Source organism: Sceloporus undulatus, chromosome 1 (assembly GCF_019175285.1).
Source record: "Sceloporus undulatus isolate JIND9_A2432 ecotype Alabama chromosome 1, SceUnd_v1.1, whole genome shotgun sequence".
Lineage (NCBI taxonomy): Eukaryota > Metazoa > Chordata > Lepidosauria > Squamata > Phrynosomatidae > Sceloporus > Sceloporus undulatus.
In genome coordinates, this window is record NC_056522.1 from 63,037,700 (window position 1) to 63,053,253 (window position 15,554).

The 15,554-nt window shown below is 39.8% G+C and overlaps 1 protein-coding gene across 1 annotated transcript in view; it reads right to left on the reverse strand.

Moving 5' to 3' along the window:
* KIF26B (kinesin family member 26B) overlaps positions 1–15,554 on the reverse strand; it is a 414,886-nt gene that overhangs the window by 101,452 nt on the left and 297,880 nt on the right. The window contains 3 exon segments of the mRNA XM_042446725.1: positions 2,128–2,390; positions 2,877–2,970; positions 4,433–4,639. Of these exon segments, the coding sequence (XP_042302659.1) occupies positions 2,128–2,390; positions 2,877–2,970; positions 4,433–4,639 (564 nt within the window).

Consider the following 15,554-nt stretch of genomic DNA (forward strand, 5'->3'; position numbering starts at 1 on the left):
ATAATAATAATAATAATAATAATAATAATAATAATAATAATAATAATAATATACTATAGACTGTAGACTGTATCTCTGGGGCTGGGAACTGGAAGCATGGAGGCAATTCCCTTGAAAAACCAGGGAATCCTGGGAATTGTAGTTTGTGAGGGCGGGGGGGGGCAACCACTGTCCTCTCTCTGATTGGCTGTTAGTGTGACTCCATCCAAACAGGATTGGTTGCTCTGTAGCCTGGCTCTCAGAGGGACTCAGGGGCTAAAAGAGAGAGAGAGAGAGACCCTTTTCTGAGGGTGGGGCGGAGACCAGCCCTCTCTCTGATTGCCTGAAAACTGAGTGTGTGACTCCAAAGGATTGGTTGCTCTGTAGCCAGCCTCGCTCTCAGGCTGGAGGGAAGGTACAGAGACCTTCTGCTGTCCGAGGACAGGAAGGGAAGGGAGGGAGCAAGGAAGGAAGGAAGAGAAGAAAAGGAAGAAAAAGGGAAGGGAGGAAGGAAGGAGGGGAAAAGAAAGGGAGGGAAGGAAGGAAGGGGGAAAAGCAAAGGAGGGAAGGAATGGAGGAGGATGCTCCTTTGCCTTTGAGAGAAGGCTTCTCTGCCGAAGGCTCTCTTTAGGACCCAGGGGCTTTCCGGAGTACAAGACGACCCCCACCTTTGGGGAAGATTTTCCAGGGCTAAAAAGTAGTCTTGTACGACGGAAAATACGGTATACAGTGGTGCCTCGGGTTACGAAATTAATTCGTTCCGTGGCACCGTTCGTAACCCGAAAAGCCTTCGTAAGCCGAATTGCCATAGGCGCTAATGGGGAAAAGCCGCGATTCCGTGCGAAAAAGCCGAAAAAAGCACCAAAAGTTTTTTCGTAACCCGAAAAAACATTCGTAACCCGGAACAATGTTTTCCTATGGGATTTTTTCGTATCCCGAAAATTTCGTAACCTGGGTATTTCGTATCCCGAGGTACCACTGTATAGGCATTTGCTAGGTGCATGTATTCCATCCATGAGGGAAGCACACTATCCTTCTCCCCTGCATTCTCACTTTCCTCACACAAAAGCAATGTGTCTGAAGAGGAGAGCTATGGCAGCTTTCCAGAGACTATGCAAAAATCAGGGATCTGCCTCATGTGGAGGACCTCCATGCAAACCACAGGCTCTCTTCTGCAACCATGCTGCTTTAAACACTCAGAGACGGAAGGAGTGGTGAAGGGGATGCGTTAGTGCATTCCTCTCTATTACAAGCCAGACTTGTTCAGATGCAAACTTTGCAGCCTGGGAACAAACCAAGAGCTCAATGGTGGCAGTTGTTTGTAATAAAAGAGGAAGTGTGAGGCCTTCAGCAGATTTTGCAGAAAGCTTTCAACAAGCTCTGCATAAATATAGATCACATAATTTCACTGAAGTCTTTCCTAATCAAACTATATGTGGCCCTTTGTGTCTTCAAGAGCTGTAAATCTAATAGTCAGAGAAGAGTACAAATGGGAGGTCTGTGAGTTAATCCAGCCAGCAAGAAGACCTAAAGGATTAGATTTAGCTATGAATGGGGGTGGGTGTCACACAAGACTGTTGCAATTGATGAATCTCTGAGCTTGGCCAGGAAAATTTTCTTTTCTTTTCTTAATCCAGTTGGGTGTTCCTCTCTGAAGAAAACTGGAATTATTCTTGGCTTGACCTGGGCTTGCAATCACAGCTTGGCGGCAATTAATAAGTAGCTATTAATACTTCCTACAACATTACTAAGTCTACTAGTATAAATAATGTAGTTCATGGAGATGTAAACAGCCATATTATTGGCCTCCAGTTATTTGTGCAATATTGTAAATATTTTAGCTTGTTGTTATACATTGGAGAAATTATTATAGGAAGGAGACAAATTTTGTTTGATCTGAATCCTTTCACATTTTACAGCAAACAGAGGTCCCTGCTCAACATCATCTTATGCCAAAGGCACAAATATTTAGGCCAGGAGAGCAGATGGCCCTGCAGCTGCAGGTCATAAAGTTTCTTATGTGCCTGAAAGTAAACACTTCCAAGTTAGAAAAGTTTATGCTCTGGGTAACTTTTTGCTTGAAAACACCCTAGTAAAAACATGACACCAGTAAGTGTACCTCACAACTTGAAAGAGTTTTGCATTCACCTGCATGCCACATATTGGATCCTCACAAAGGTAGACACCTGGAGACTGGCCATCTTGTAAGCTGCCTGTTGCCACTTCTGAGAGCAAGTCTCTCAAATTTTCTTCTCTACCCCACACTTCTACTGCGGAGATTCGGACTGAAAAACGGGCTCCTGTTTTCTCTTTCCGTTCATTAATCAGCTTGAAAAGCCAGGAGATGGCACAAGGGATTATGCCAAGATTCTGCATGGAATCATCTTTTCCAATCATGGTATAAGATTTTCCTGTTTGCAATAGAGTGGAAGGGAAATACTGATATATTAACAAACAGAAAATGTAAAGAAAAAAAACTCCACATAAATGAATGAGTAATTTAAAATATTTCACACTGTCAGTACAGGCCCTGCTCTGCAACAAAGTATTTTTCTTAATAGTTGGGTATTCTATTGACTCATTTATTTTATTTTTGTATCTGAAGTTTCAATTTGTAAAAGGCAGTGTTATAAAAACCCATCTCAACTGTAAAACATTACAACTGTAAAATGTTAACTAGTATATATTGTGAAACATTATAACAGTCTAGTGTGATAGTGTCTATAGTTTAATTTCATGGGTACAAGCTACACACCCAATGTGACCCCATAGGAGTCATTTTCACCCCAAGCCAGTAACACCACAAACCAGCACCCCACCTGCTGATACAGGAGATCATACAAGAAGGCATATTTCTTGTAGAAAACAGCAATGGTTTGAAAGTGAAACATACTAACCTAGTTTGGCATGCCCAAAGCAAAATACACATCCATCTGCCCCATTCACCACAGACTGGATCACTTCTGCTACTGTTCCTGCACATACCTCAGCCTGTCATAAAGGGAAGATTATTTATTTATGATGAAATATAAATGCAATTTATTTTAAAGGAGAAGTCTAGGATAACACAAATATTTTCCTTAAGAAAGACAAGTACTAAGCCTTAAAGCAGATACCTTACATAATAAGGAGACCCATTCTTTCAGAAAGGCCTTTCTGAGTACTCCCTCCCACCATCCTCAGCCACCTTAATAAGATGTTTAGATTGTTGGACTAGGACCTAGAAGACCATACATCAGGTCCCCAGTCAGCAATGCATCTCATTGGGCAACCCTAGACCAGACACTATCCCTTAGCATAACCTATCTCAATGAGTATTTGTATTGAGAGAATAATATGCATGAATCTGCACTCCTTAGGGTGATGATAAGAAGTAAATGAAGTAACCATGGGGAGAAACACACGGGCAAAATACAGCAGCTTCCAGCCACTTTGAAGGCAAGGATTTTTGATGATGCATGAGCCTAAAGTGGGTAGAAAGTGAAATGAAGCCATGCTCCAGGGCTAAAAACTGGAGAAAAAAAGGTGATAAATTCTGATTAAAGGCAAAAAATGTGCATTTTTGCACCATCATATAAATGGCCTAGTGTAGTGTGGGACTGCAGCAAAGCAAAAATGCAATTACCACTAATGCAATGCATCACTGGGCACGCCAATGCACTGAACAGGTAGTGCACTGCATGTGCAACTGTGCGGCCGATCATATGGGTAAGCATCCAATGGAATGACATCTGGATAGCAAGAAGGAGGTAAATGGAGTTTGCTGGTGGTGTGATTGTGCAGTGGTGTGCATGCATGGTGGGCAAGTGGCAAAAGATTGCATGGTGCAGCTTGATGCTACGTGATGTGGACAGAGTTTGCAGGTTTCCTTCAGTGCAGATGGCACAGAAAGTGGGGTTTCAACCCACTTTCAGATGATGCAGAATGGAGCTATTTTTCCTGCCTGTCTGCTCCAGCCCTAAAGCACTGGACAAACAAAGTCCTAACTAACAAACAAAGTCCTATGACTTGAATGTGGCTTGAAATATATAAACAGTAAGCTAATCGTGAGAAATAATGACTGGTTAAGGACAGAAGGAATTATGTGGTGCTGTCACCAATGGAGGTCAGTGAACATGAGGAAAATTGTGTAAACTCTTATCCAGGAAATCCAACGATGTAGGCAGAAGCTTGGGGGATGCTGAATTTTACATCCAGTTGGGAAATTATCGGCCAACTATTTGGTAGTAGGCCACTACTTTAATGATATCATTGATCTATTTTACTCATTTCATCTTTTTTTGACATAGGTTTTAATTTGGAGATAAATCAGGCTAGACAGTGAATTAGAATAAGATAAGGATTTAATATTTACTCTATATTTTATAAAAGAAAAAAAAGGCTTGCTCTACCACACTATAAAATCAAATAGTACAATTCCTAAGAGTTTAATCTGAGTAATGTGTTTGCCTACCTGAGAGGCATCTTGAGGGAAAACAGCATCAAATGCAAACATCTTGGGTGGCACTTGGCTGCTCCTTTTTTGGAAGGCGTTCTGGCTCCCACAGGACAAGGGGTCATAGAGAGTAATCTGCTTCTTACGAGGATCAACCTTTAGGAAGGAGCTGGATTCAGAGGAGTCTCTGGCCAGGGTAGAACAAATCCGTACCATGACTTTCACCTGTTAGCAAAACCAGAAAGAAACCCCCCATCCATTTCATTAGGCTACATACATAATTACAAAGGGATGAACTTTTAAAATGGGCCTCTCAACTGTCCTAGCTCCAAGTCCTGCTCTGGGTGTGACTCTAATCAAAATCATTCTTGGTACTGGCTACAAACATGATACACAAAAATACATGCATACATAGAAATTTTGAACCCATATGCATACAAGCAAACATTAAGCAAGTTTTGAAGCTGTTATTGCCATCTCCCTCTAAGAATCAGTTTGCATATAACACACATATACACACACACCAGATATATCTGAAGGTGCCTGCTCTTCTTGTATCAAGGTATCATATTTCCTTTTAATTCTTACTCTTAAATAACAAAATTGAAAATTAATTGCTCTCTACTGGCCCAATTACGGGAAACAGATTATCTTAGAGGCCAAGGTATCACATGCAATGCTGTCAAGTGATCAATAAAACAAGAGCAATAAAAATCTGCAAATTAAATGTTTCAAATAATTCAAATGCACACAGATAAAGTGCTGGGTTCTTGGTGTCCTTCAGCAGACAGTAATAAAATAAAAAACCCTAGCTTTTAATGCCCAATGTTTGGAATGTTCTCCAAGAACTCAAGTGATCAAAGATGTGTCATGTCTCCATTATAAGTGAAAGGATTATAAACTGTCTCCTAATAAAGAAACAAGTAGGCAGATTTGAAATTGTGTGGGTAATCATTAATCTAATCTAACCTATTAAGGAGGAGTCTAATCAATCTCTGCTGAATTCTACTTAACCCTTTCACAATGTTGGATGGCACAGAAAGGTTTAACCTCAAACTGCAATAGAAGCATTTTAGAGAGGTATTTTATCACACACAGTAGTAACTCTCCCATAATCCTCACACCTCTCTATACAAAACCAAGATGGCGTATTAGGAAAATAGAGAACTTGTTTTTCAGTTCCAAGTAAATATGTTGAAATATAGGCTTCTTGTTTGGTTTGACATAGGTATTTATGTCCAAAGAAATATTCAGTTATAATTTTTTGTGGGTTTTTCAGGTTATGTGGCCATGTTCTGGAAGAGTTCTCTGAAGATGCCAGCCACAGATACTGGCAAAATGACAGGAACAAACTGTTCGAGAACATGGCCACATAACCTGAAAAACCCACAAAAAACTAAGGGATGCCAGCCATGAAAGCTTTCGACTTCACAAATATTTAGTTAATTATTTATTAGAACAATTTACTCCTTGAAAAAAGATGGTAGCATACAGTGACTGAGGATTATTCCCTTAGCTCCGTATAAAGTCTAGAATCAAATATTAAATGTTTTCAAAATTTTCAGAGTTCTGGGATCTGAGATGTCTTTCTCTTCTATGATCTCTGCTTTTAGATTTAGAACATTTCAGAAAAAGTCAAATTAAACGTAAAATCCAGAATGCAGTGAGTAAGGATAGATAAACCATATCCTGCAGTTTCCCAATCAATGCACCCTTAAAAAAATCTGGCTTCAAACCTTCAAATTAAAATTTAATTGAAGTCATAGAAGTTTGAGATCAAAATATACATCAGTGTAAAATGAGCATTTCATGGGGATAAGTGGACTGGATCTCACTATGTATTTAAACTGCTCTTTTCTTTTGTGATCTCCTAATTCCTCCCCCATCTATTATATGACTTGAATCTAAATTGAGACCCCTGCTACTATTTTTAGGAGAAGAAAAAAACATGGGGTTACCTTTCGATATTTGCAAGTATCTGGGAGTGACAGCTCCATCCTATTCTCACTTTTTAAGGCTCTCTTAATTGTGGAGACCGAATGTGAATGACAGGGGCAGCAACCCTATATACAAAATAAGCTTGAACAAAAGGAAGTTTGCATCCTTGTGAACATGCATATGATTGACCTTTATATTTGTTTTTTTCTAATCCATTTTCTCTGAAAAATAGAAATTGTTCCATGCTCTGTTTCAGACCCACCCTCCTTTGGTAAATTAAAAAAAAAAACTTTTTTCTCTCAAAGAAATTTAAGATCCAACAGTATTTATATTGTGAGATGGAAAGTATTATAGATATGCAAGTGATAGAAGTTTTGTCTTCTGTAGACCACTTTAAAAATAGGTAGATAGCATAGCCTTATATGTGAACATAGTAAGTCAAATGGACTTCATCAGGCAGAACAGTCAGCTGCATTCCCATTTCACATGCAATTTATGAGTAAGTAGAGGTACTGGGTTTAAATCCAGAAGTAGATTGTGAAATACACCACACTGGAGAGCAAACCTAAATGGACAACAGCAGCAATTTGTTCAGCTCAGAGTAGTGTGGGGAACTTCCTGACAGTAAAAACTGTTTAACAGTAGAAGACACTTAGTAGAGTCTCCTTCTTTGGAAGTTTTTTAAAAATAGGCTGGATGGCCAGCTATCGGGGTGCTTTGATTGTAAGTTCCTGCATGGCAAGGGGTTGGACTCAATGGCCCTTGTGGTCTCTTTCAATTATATGATTCTAAGAGTGGAAGTAGATAAGCCTGGCTTCTCATCTATTACTAATTACTAGAAACTAACAGGGATGTATAATTCAGTATTAGTATTTTATTGATTGTCTAATTGTATTGTATTATTTTAATAATGTAATCCTGCCTCGATCCTTGGAAAAGTCGGGACATATAGATAAAAATTATTATTATTATTGATAGCTCTATACATTTGGCCAACAAAATAGAAATCATAAGAAAAATGGAAGCTGGTTAAAGAAAAATAATTGCTGGATACAATTTGGAAGAAGCTTTCAAGTAGTCTCTAGAAGGTTCCAAATATTATCTAGGCAGTATCCAGACCGGCGCAAAGCGACAGCCTGGATACATACTAGGGTTGCCTCGGGGCATCCTTTCCAGACACCCCGCAACCCTAGTACTTAGCTGCAGCATGGTAATGGCAGCGCCCTTTCTACATGGGCGCTGCCATTACGACATCACGGCCATGCCGCAGCCAAACGGCATGGCGTGGACGTGATGTCCTGGTGCCGCTGCAGGGCACTTGTGACGTCCTTTCAGCAGTGCCAGAAGGAGCTCCTTCTGCCGCACGTATCGCTGGCATGGCCTTTAAACAGCTGCACCAGTGATACAGAGAGAAAGGAGCTGAGCGTCCCCTTTCTCCCTTTCCCCACCACTGTCGGGGTGTCCTTGGGGCATGAAGCCCCAAGGACACCCTTTCCAGGCCGCGGGGAAGCGGCATTTTGTCGCTTCCCCGAGGCCAGGAAAAGTGGCGGATCGGGGCCTCTAGGGCTGCCGTTGTGGCAGCTGAGGTCCCTATCCATCGGAGAAAGAGGCGGGTGCAGGCCACCCCAAAGGGTTACACAAGGCTTCCCTGACCTGGTTGCCTGATCTCACATGATTTCACATGTGCGTATTATTAGTTTTGAAAAACATATTTTACTGTTCTTCCCTTTTTATTTATTTATGAAAATATTTATAGCCCACCCTTTGGCTGAAGATATAAGGACGGCTTACACTAAAATGATCTTAAAACAATAAATAATTACAAAAGTTTTAAAAGATTAAAAATATATTAAATATTTTCTTGATTTAAAAACATATATTTTAAACCAATTAAAACAATATTGAATAATATAACCATAAAGTATGTGCAGCCTGGCTGATGCCACTCTGCTTCAGGGGAGGGAATTCCACAATCAGGTGCCACTGCAGAAAAGGCCCTCTTCCATGTCATCCCACAATGTACTTCCCCTACTGATGGGACACAGGGAAGGGCCCCTCCAATAGATCTCAATTCTCAGGTAAGTATAACTATAGAGAGAGGTGCTCCCTCAATATTGGCAACCAATGCAATTCCTTCAGAACAGGTATCGGAATGGAATTCTAGTGAGCAGTTTAGCTCCTGAATTTTACACAAACTGCACTTTCTAAGTTGTCTTCAAGGGTAGCCCCAAGACAAGTGTATTACAGTAGCCTCATTGGGAAGTTATCAGTACATCGACTACTGTGGCTAAGTTATTCCTGTCCTTTCATGGTGTACTAACTTATCCCTATTCTTTCCATGTTATTTCTACCTCTGGTACCAAATTTTTTGTTAAATACATATTGAGTCTCCCTTATCTGAAATGCCTGAGACCAGAAGTGTTTTAGATTTCAGATTTATTTATTATTTAGAGATGGGCCCAAGTGAAAATTTAAAATTCATTTATGTTTCATATATACCTTATTGTACACATAATTTGAAGGTAATTTTACACAATATTTTAAAATAATTTTGTGAATGAAACGAAGTTTGTGTACACTGAACCATCAGAAAGTTTTGGGGAATATTTCAGATTTTGGAATTCTGGGTAGGGGAGGCTCACCCTGTAATGCCCTATGTCTAAACATATTTACCTTGTTAATTGGGGTATATCTCTATTCTTCCACTTTTTTCTCTCTGTATTACAAAATCTTGACATAAACAAATGGGAATGTTTCTAGTGACACTGAGTTTTGTATACTGATCCTGGCAGAGTCACTCTTGGCTGTATTAGCATAAAGCAGAATCCTTCCTATGCAAGCAGTGTTTGGAATTTCTGGATGGTTTGCCAATAGTCTCCCATCCTCACCTTTAAGTCATTGTCATGGTACCAGAAATGGAGGCTTAAAATGAGGGTGGGATGTTGGTATTTAGAGACCTCTATCAAGAGTATTAGCAGTTCTGTCTAATCCCACGTTGTAAGATTCCATGGCTGGACTGTTCAGCTTCTTCTGAAATATCTAAGGCTAGTGCACTTTCAGCAATGTGTTTTTAGGCGCGTCAGTCATTTTGACACTTTTTATTGGATATGCACTGTACGGGAAGAAGGCTGGCAGGAGTAACACTCTCCATGGAGACAGGCAGAGCAGAGCTATCAAGCTCTATTAGCACTCTATCACTGTAATAGCAATTGCTGACTATAGGAGCAGACTTATCAGAGGTTAATGAAGAGCAGGCTTTGTCATTCCTCATTGCCACCGCTTTCAATAATGAAAGGAAGCGTGTGTATGTATCAGTATGTATGCATACATGTATGAATGTATATATGTGTGTATTGTAAGCAGCCATAAAGTGCCATAAAAATATATATACACTGTATCACCAAATGCCACACACACACACATTCTCACACAGAAACAGCCACAGAAGTGGAACACCAGGATTTGAAGCAAATATATAAATGAACTATATTCATTTTAATTATAACTCTGATACTGCTCCATTGATAGAGTTCAAGACAGGACTAGCAGCCATGCAGAATTTAAGCAAACTGCTATGGCAATCCAGTAAAATGTGACTTCTCTTTGTTTTCACTTGCCCTATTATTTAATAATATTAATAACCATTTAATAAATAAATTGATTACCATTAACACAAGAATGAGTAAACTGCTGAGGATGTGGTCCCAATTTAGCCTTTCAAGAGGTTGCAGAGACTGCCCTGAATGCCAAAAAAAAGTGAAAAACCAAACAGAAACAGAAGCTACTATTGGTTTGTGAAAACAGGACCTCTCTCAACAATCAACAGTAAAAGAGGCTTTCAGCAGAGGTAATCCCCCCAACCTTGGGAAGGGACAGAACAAGGGTGATCTCGGGGACTCTGGAACTGTAAGTCTCTCTCCCCCCCCCCCATGCTAATGGAAAATAAAAATGCATTAAGTAGCAAAACAAGTGAGTTACTCTTCCCAGCCTTCTAACGATAATGTGTTACTTTTCAAGCACTGTAACAATAGGAATGAATTACTTTTAAAAAGTAAATTTGAAGCTCTGAACCAGTAGAGTAGATATAATGGCAGAACAAAAACAGAACAAAAAACAAAAGCATGTATTCACAGTGGAAGAAGGAAAGGATAAAAGGAGACAAAGTCCTGAATACTGTGTGATGGTAAAAACAAAAACAAAAAACATTTATTTCTTAAAACGCCCAACACATTTAGGCCTTATCACCAATTCAGGGTTGGTTTGTTTTTGTCTATTTTATCATAATCCCTGAAGGCCAGTTAGCAATAAGGCTGAAACATGTTGGGCTTTTTAAGAAACAGAATTTCTTAACAATTGCACAGCACATGAGACTATCAAGGTTATCGCATGGGGGCAAAACTGTCCCCCGATGTGTTCTAACAAGCACGAGCACGGGCGCGCACGGAGCGTGATGGGAACCCGATGGGAACCAGAACGCTAGTTTACCGCACGGTGCAACGCCGCCGCTGCCGCCGGCGTTCCCATCGGGTTCCCGATATGTTCCAGGAGGCACCATTTCTGGGAACAGTTTCAAAAGCGTTCCCAGAAATGGCGCCTCCTGGAACACATCGGGAACCCGATGGGAACGCCGGCGGCAGCGGCGGCGTTCCACCGTGCGGTAAACTAGCGTTCTGGTTCCCATCGGGTTCCCATCACGCTCCGTGCGCGCCCGCGCTCGTGCTCGTTAGAACACATTGGGGGACGGTTTTGCCCCCATGCGATAACCTTCTTTGTCTCTTTTCATTCTTTCTGTCACAGATACAAACATCCAAGGGCCAGAATGTTTCTGCAAAGTAGAGGAGATGCAAAAAGCATGATTTTCCCACCAGAGATTATAGGACTAATAATTCATCTGGATACCTTCCTTGCTGCAATGAGGTACTCGCCACTTCCCTAACTCCCTTTAGCTGCTTTCAGAAGCCAGGAAGGGCAAGGATCCAGTATACATCTGGTGGCTCTCCCCTTTCCAAGGATCCTGTCCACATCCCCAGACTGCATAAACTGAAACATATCCAATGAACAAGCAGGCACCAAGATTATATCCACCAGACCTGCCTCAACTACACGTCAGAGGAGATTTGATTGATTTTGTCTGCTAAGTCTCTTGCAAATTTGTCACAGTGGGCTGTTGAGTGGTCTTTGTTTCCTTCTTGTGGAAGGAGTATAAAAGTATAAAAGGCACTTGACCATCCAATATAGCTCTGCTAGATGATACTATGCAGATGCAATGGTGACAGAGAAGTATAATTTCTTTGCTGTCACCCTTGCTATGGCACATGCCTTCCAATGAACTGCAGCCTGTATTTGGTCAGACTTGCTCCGACACTTCCGCCATCATCACTCTTGTCTCCATCCCACTCATTTCATCACTGCCAGCTCTCTAGTGAACCATGGGGCTTGCTTGGCTCTTCTTCATGGAAGGGGATGCTTAGGGGCAATTGTGTCCACTGCTCTGGCCATTTTCCTATTCCGGAGATCAGCCAGGGCTTTGACAGGATCACCTCCCAAGGCAACAGCAAACTCCCCAAGAGCTGTCCATAAGTCCCCTTGGGTGGACCTTCTCAATCAGTTTATACTTATACTTGCATATCAAACTACAGTTAAAGGAATTCTTGTTCCTTTAAGAAGGCCGGGACAGATTTATTATTTTTTTTAAATGGACAGTTGGAAACCTTTTACACATTTGTGACTGAATGTGAAAGTGCCATCTATCCCCTGATGTTTCCTTCTGGGCATGAATGGTGCAGAACTGAAAAGAGAAAATGGGCATTATGAAATAGGTAAAATCACATGTGTGTTGATAGATTCTTGGTATTAATTGGCTTCTCTTTATATAAAAGGTTGATGACCACTGGTACTTTGTTGCCTTACAAATGTGTCAAATAAGGGGATTACACTGCCATTTTTATATAGCTATTGCTCATCTGCCACTGTACAACTTAGTGGTTTTCATTAAAAGTTCATAGCATTGAAGCATTACAAAAATAAAACAAAATAAATGATTTCTCTCTCCCCTTTCTCTCTCACTTACCCCCTCTGCCACTCCCAATAAATTCTCCTCTACTTCTGAAGTCCTCCTGCTTGAATTACATTTATTATATACTTCATTCATTCATCCATTTGCATGCCTCTCTTCAGACAATAGACTACATTAGAATAGTATAAAAATATAAATTAGATTGATAAAAGTTGCAGTCAAGCATCATCTGGAAGTCCATGAATTTACCCCTTCCCAGTGTTTGTGGTGCTATTATTTTAAGATTAATTGTGGACTTCATTAGTCTCTTTGGTCATGAAAATAAGCCCTTACTTTTTCATTTGCTGTAGTTGCGTGTCAGCTCAACACCCTCAAAAGCACATTAACAAAACTACTGTTTAAAAAAGTGCTATGTATACGAGACCTAGCAGAGCCAAATACATTGTGGTGATCCTTTGCCTGGGGAAAGGCTACACAAACACTGCAATAGTAGGGAAATCCCTAGGTGAATTTTAAATACTGTTTCCTATTTCGTGTTGGCTGCTTAGACCTAAGGGCAAATTTTAAAGGCATTAATTTGATATTTGCCAGATGCAAGAAAGGATCTAATTATCTCAATTGTTTTTGTGACTTAGGGGTTTTTAATATCTTTTTGCAGTGCTGGTGGTCTAAGTTAAAGGGTATCTGATTCTGAAAATCTGATTCTGAATACTGCAACTGTTTGATAAGGAAGATGATATTAATACCTACTTGCTTTTGTTTCTTCTACTGATATGATTTGATTTTTATTATGGGTCGAATCTAGAATTTTCTTTTGTTCCACTCAGAACATTTCTACTTTTGGAACATAGGGAAGGCATTTTTTCCATCCACAATCTTTCCACAATATTTTCATTGTTCTAGAAGCTTCCTTATCCTGTGGATTAGTTTAGGAGACAAAGGACTACAGATGAGAGAAGGAAAGGGTATAGATCATCTTCTGCTCTATTCAACCCCCTCTCCCAAAAGTTGGATCAAATATCTAATCCAATTCCCAAATTGTGCTGGGTATGATCCTCCAGCTCATCTGAGAAGCTAATCAGAGTCAGTTCTTGTGAACATTTGGATTGGGGACTGCGAACCTATGCTGTAGGCTATTTTTCAGAGGAAAGACCTGTCAAAATCACCTCTGACTATTCCCTGCCTGACAAAACTCTATGAAATTCACGAGGTCTCTATAAGTCAGCTGACAACTTGAAGGCACACACAAACGATCCTCCAGATACTACAGGACTCCTAATTCAATTATCAGCCTGGCTGATGGTGAGGGATTTGGGGATCAATAGTTCATTAACCTCTGAAGGGCCACAGGCTCTCCAGCCCAGAAGTACACACATGGTTCCAGAGCCAACAATGTTCTACAGCACTAGTGTGAATTGGTGGTTTATCAGGCAACAGAACCACACAAGATTTATCATTCTAAATTTTTCATTGTATTCATGCTCCAGAATCTTATTCTGATTTTCTTAATGCTACTGTGAAAGATCTATTTATTAAAACATCAGGGTAGATTATGCCACCACTTTGCAAGTAAATCTAACTACTGTTTAAGTATGTATGGTTCCTAAACACTCAGTTTCAAACAAAATATTGTGAACTTCTTTAAGAGACCAGATCTGTTGGTATGGAAATAAGTGAGGACTTTACTATAGGACTTTACTATAAAATGGCAAATGCTTATTCAATTATTAAATATGACACACAACCTTCCCCCTGCAAAAAAAAAAAAAAAAAAAACCACCAAAGAATATTTAGGGCCTGCAAAACAGCAAAATATCTTAGGTGCTGCTATTATTTTTATACCACAATTACAGTACATGCAAAAGAGGTTGTTCAGGTGTACATATGACATTTTATTGGGTAGCAGAGAAAATAATGAGCAACAATGCAATCAGATAAGAACCATTACATTCCTTAAAGCTGAAATAGGAAAGAGGTGACAAATTGCAATTTAAAGGAGACAAGTGTGCAAGAATATGTGACAAGCTGGAGAGTGAAAAATGATAATCACAGTCACTCAATACAACATGGCTGATTCATGGAACTCAGCAAAAGGAAAAAAAGTATAGGAGTTTGCTAGATAGAAGGCAAGTCTAAGCCAATAAACATCTGTCAAGGAGAACACAAGCAGCAGGACAAAATAGCTGCTGGAGCTTAATATAAATCGAAAGCTGTGGTATGACCATATAAGGCATCATACCTGTATATATACAGTTTTATGCTTCTAGAAATAGAGGGAATAACCATAAAATGATGTTCAGTGAAATGCAATAGTATTAAAAATGACTTCAGGGGTTTAAAGGTATAGGAAAAGCCAAGGGTATATGCAGGCTTGTGTTGTTGTATATTCTTTGCTTAACAACCACAACAAACGTGATCCTGTATTTAAATCAGGAAAAGTATCATGTGTAGATATTAAGCAAAAGATTTTTAATAAACATTAAGGTTAACATTATTTCTTCTACTAATAAACTGAGAAGTTTGAGTGACTATCAGTTGAAATTGATAATGGTAGGCAATAATGGCTAATGCTATATGGTATAGTAACAACAACAACAACAACAACAACAACAACAACGATGATGATGGTTTCAGGAGTAGATTACTTATAGTTTGGAGGGAACTTCTCAAGTGTTGGTTATGATTTGACCCTTCTGCTGCCAACAGTGGCAGCAGGTTACTCCCAACTCAGTGTTCCAAATTTAAATCCAAACTTAACAGAATTATCCATTGTGCTGAATGTATTTTAGGAACAGGTTTCTGCATATTGGATGGATCCTTTGAAGTTCAGACTGGGGCCACAATCCTGTTAGTGTCATATACATGTGTAAATTCCCTTAAACATGTAGTTGTTGTTGTTGTGCAATGGACATGTTCAGTTCATGGTTGCATAAGCAAAGTTCCACACAAGTATAACCATTTCACATGAGCCTAAATCTTATTGACTAAAGTAGAGTCATTCTCTTCATCTGACTCAGCTGCATTTACTTCTGAGCTGATGCAACATTTATCCATTGAACTCAGTGGGTCTACTCTTGTTGGTTATAACCAACAGAATCCCAACCAAGCAGTTGTGAATTTTTAGATGATGCATAATTATTCATCAATGCTTTTAGTGTATCACTTTGTTCACTGCCATTTCAAAAA